At 51.2% G+C, this 3,185-nt stretch overlaps 1 protein-coding gene across 2 annotated transcripts in view; it reads left to right on the forward strand.

Moving 5' to 3' along the window:
- The window catches only part of Col26a1 (collagen type XXVI alpha 1 chain), a 139,866-nt gene that overhangs the window by 123,513 nt on the left and 13,168 nt on the right, over nucleotides 1–3,185 (forward strand). For both annotated transcript variants that reach the window (XM_026787005.1, XM_026787006.1), the window contains exon 5: nucleotides 1,095–1,251. In XM_026787005.1, coding sequence (XP_026642806.1) covers nucleotides 1,095–1,251 — 157 coding nt within the window. The remainder of the gene's footprint in view (nucleotides 1–1,094; nucleotides 1,252–3,185) is intronic.

Here is a 3,185-nt window from a genome sequence, read left to right on the forward strand (position 1 = left end):
CCACTTACCCACCCATCCACCCATCCCTATAGCAACCATCCTCCTATCCGTCTGTCCATTCGTCCATCCTCAGTTATTCCCCAGTGAAGGAATATAAGCACCAAGCCACGAAGGGAGAGGACACAGCACACGCTCACAGTCTCACGTGTCAGTGAAGGGGGGGCTTGGTGTCACTCAGTCACAGTGACGAGTGGCCATAGAATGAACCAGAGGGTCTGGAAAGTCACAACCCTCTGATGAGAGGAAGGACAGGGATGTACCTACCAAAGGATGTGACTCTGCTCAGAGGCATAACCCACCGTGGGCAGGGGACAGCTGAGTCTCAGGGACCACGGGGGGGTGTCCTTGCACATCCATGCCCCTGTTCTGCTTCAACAACAGCAACACCACACACACACACACACACACACACACACACACACACACACACACCTCGTGTAGCCCAGGCTAGCCATGAACTCCTATGTACCCCAAGCTAGCCTCAAACTCTTAATCTTCCTGTCGCCACCTCCCAAATACTGAGGACACAGGTGAGCCCACCACGCCCAACTTCCTTTCCATTTTCGTTAAGAGTTTTAATTTTATTTATTTTTTGTGGATGTGGGGTTAGGGGCAGGCACATGCCACAGTGCGCATTTGAAGGCCAAAGGACAAGCAGTAGGAGTCGGCTTTCTCCTTGCACCGTGTGGGTCTCAGGGATTGAACTCAGGTCATCAGGTTTGGTGGCACGAGTGTTTACTTGCTGAGCCATCTGGCCAGCCCATGTATGTTTTTAATTGTCTAAAAGTACGTGCTGTATTTTTTCATGTATTTTAATTGTATTCAACTCAGGAGAGAGAGAGGAGAGAGAGAGAGAGAGAGAGAGAAAGAGAGAGAGAGAGAGAGAGAGAGAGATCCTGAGTGTGAGAGAAATGTACAGTATTTGTCTTTCCGAGTCCGTTATATTTTGCTTAGCCTGACGATCTCTCTGCAAACAGCGCTCCTCTTGATAGCTGAATAATACTCTGTTGTGTACTTAGACCCCATTCTTTTTGCCTGTTATCTACCCCCATCCTTGCTCGCCAGGGCCTGACCCTCCTCCGTTTTCTGACTAGGTCCTCTTGCTGGAAGCTGCTGAGCAGCCTTCAGGCCCAGACAATGACCTGCCACCCCCGCAGAGCACCCCGCCAACCTGGAATGAGGACTTCTTGCCAGATGCCATTCCCATTGCTCACCCAGGGCCCCGAAGGAGAAGACCCACAGGTCCAGCTGGTGAGCAGGGCCCACTGGGGAGGAATCCGGCCAGGGAATGAGGTCAGAGTGGGTGCCCAGGGCCTCCACACATAGGCCACACCCTGGCCTCCTGGGTCTGATTTGCTCATGTAGTGTGTTGAAACTTGAAGTAATTGCTAAGAAATGGTGGATTAAGCATAACACCAGGAGTTCACATTCTTCTTAGAACAGTGTAAGATCTGGCTGGGTCTTGTGCCATAGGCCTGTAATCCCAGCTACCTGGGAGGCTGAGGCAGGAGGATTATAAGGTTTCTTGTTTTGTTTTTTTGAGACAGGGTTTCTCTGTGTATCTTTGGCTGTCCTGGAACTCACTCTGTAGACCAAGCTGGCCTCGAACTCATAGAGATCCACATGCCTCTGCCTCCTGAGTGCTGGGATTAAAGGCGTGTGCCACCACTGCCCAGTTTCTATTTTTTTCTAATTGAAATAAATTCATAAATATAGAATTCATTGTTTATCCCATTTACAGTTATGCTGAAGGGTGTAGGTATAACTTGGTGATGGGGAAGTGTCCTGGGTTCAATCCCCAGCACCCTTATGACCAACATAAAGGATCTTCTAAAAGGGTAATCAGAGGCTGGCAAGATGGCTCGGCAGGTAAAGGCACTTGCCACCAAGTCTGAGAACCTGAGTTCAGTCCTCCAGCTCCACCTGGTAGAAGGAGAGAATTGAGGAGCCAGGCATAGTGGTGCACACCTTTAATCCCAGCACTCAGGAGGCAGAGGCAGGCAGATCTCTGTGAGTTGGAAGCCAGCCTGGTCTACAGAGTTCTAGGATAGCAGGACTGTTTCACAAAGAAACCCTGTCTTTGGGGAAAATCAACTCAAATCAAATAAACAAAACTTTAGCCGGGTGGTGGTGGCGCACGCCTTTAATCCCAACACTCAGGAGGCAGAGGCAGGCAGATCTCTGTGAGTTCGAGGCCAGCCTTGTCTGGTCTATGAAGTGAGTTCCACAACAGTCAGAGCTGTTACACAGAAAAACCCTATCTCAAAAAAAGGGGGGGGGGAATTATAAGCTTAAGGTCTGCCTGAGCCACAGTGAATTTAAGTCCAGCCTGGGCAACTTAGCAAAACACTACCCTGTCTCAAAGTATAAAAAGGACTTGGGGGCGTGGCTCAGTGGTAGAGCCCCTGCTTATTATGTGTGAGGTTCTGGGATCATGTCCCAGGGTGGTGATAAACAAAAAGACAAGTCTGGAAGCATCCAGCTGCTCCTAAGCCACGTGGAGCCCTATAGATCCATTCTAAGCTCTGTTGTCCTGCTCCCAAGCCTCCTGCTCCAGCCTTCTGTGTGCTAGAATTGCAGACCTGGGCCACCATACTTGGCTTCCTTTCTGTAGATTCTCCCTGGAGGTCGAGGCTCTGCGACCAGGCAGCAGAATGGCGCTGTTGTTTGTAGGCAACTCGGTTGCAGTTGTCAGTGCCTGCTTGTCCTGGTGTCTTTCCTGTTGCTGGATGAAACACTGAAGGAAAAGTGGCTTAGGGGAAGTGAGGGTTTGTTTCCGTTTACAGATCAGTCCATTACTGAAGGAAGTCAGGGAAGGAAGCTGAAGCAAAAACCGTGAAGAACCTTTGCTTGCTGGCTGACACTCCGGGCTCACTCCTGGCTCACTCCCGGCTCACTCCCAGCTCACACTCCCAGCTCATTCCTGGCTCACACTCCCAGCTCACTCCCTGCTCACACTTCTGGCTCACACTCCCAGCTCACTCCTGGCTCACACTCCCTGCTCACACTCCTGGCTCACTCCCAGTTCACACTCCCGGCTCATTCCCGGCTCACTCCCAGTTCACACCCCCAGCTCACTCCCAGTTCACACTCCTGGCTCACTCTCAGTTCACACTCCTGGCTCACTCTCAGTTCACACCGCCAGCTCACTCCCAGTTCACACCGCCAGCTCACTCCCAGTTCAC

This window comes from Microtus ochrogaster, chromosome 2, assembly GCF_000317375.1.
Source record: "Microtus ochrogaster isolate Prairie Vole_2 chromosome 2, MicOch1.0, whole genome shotgun sequence".
In the NCBI taxonomy this organism is placed as follows: domain Eukaryota; kingdom Metazoa; phylum Chordata; class Mammalia; order Rodentia; family Cricetidae; genus Microtus; species Microtus ochrogaster.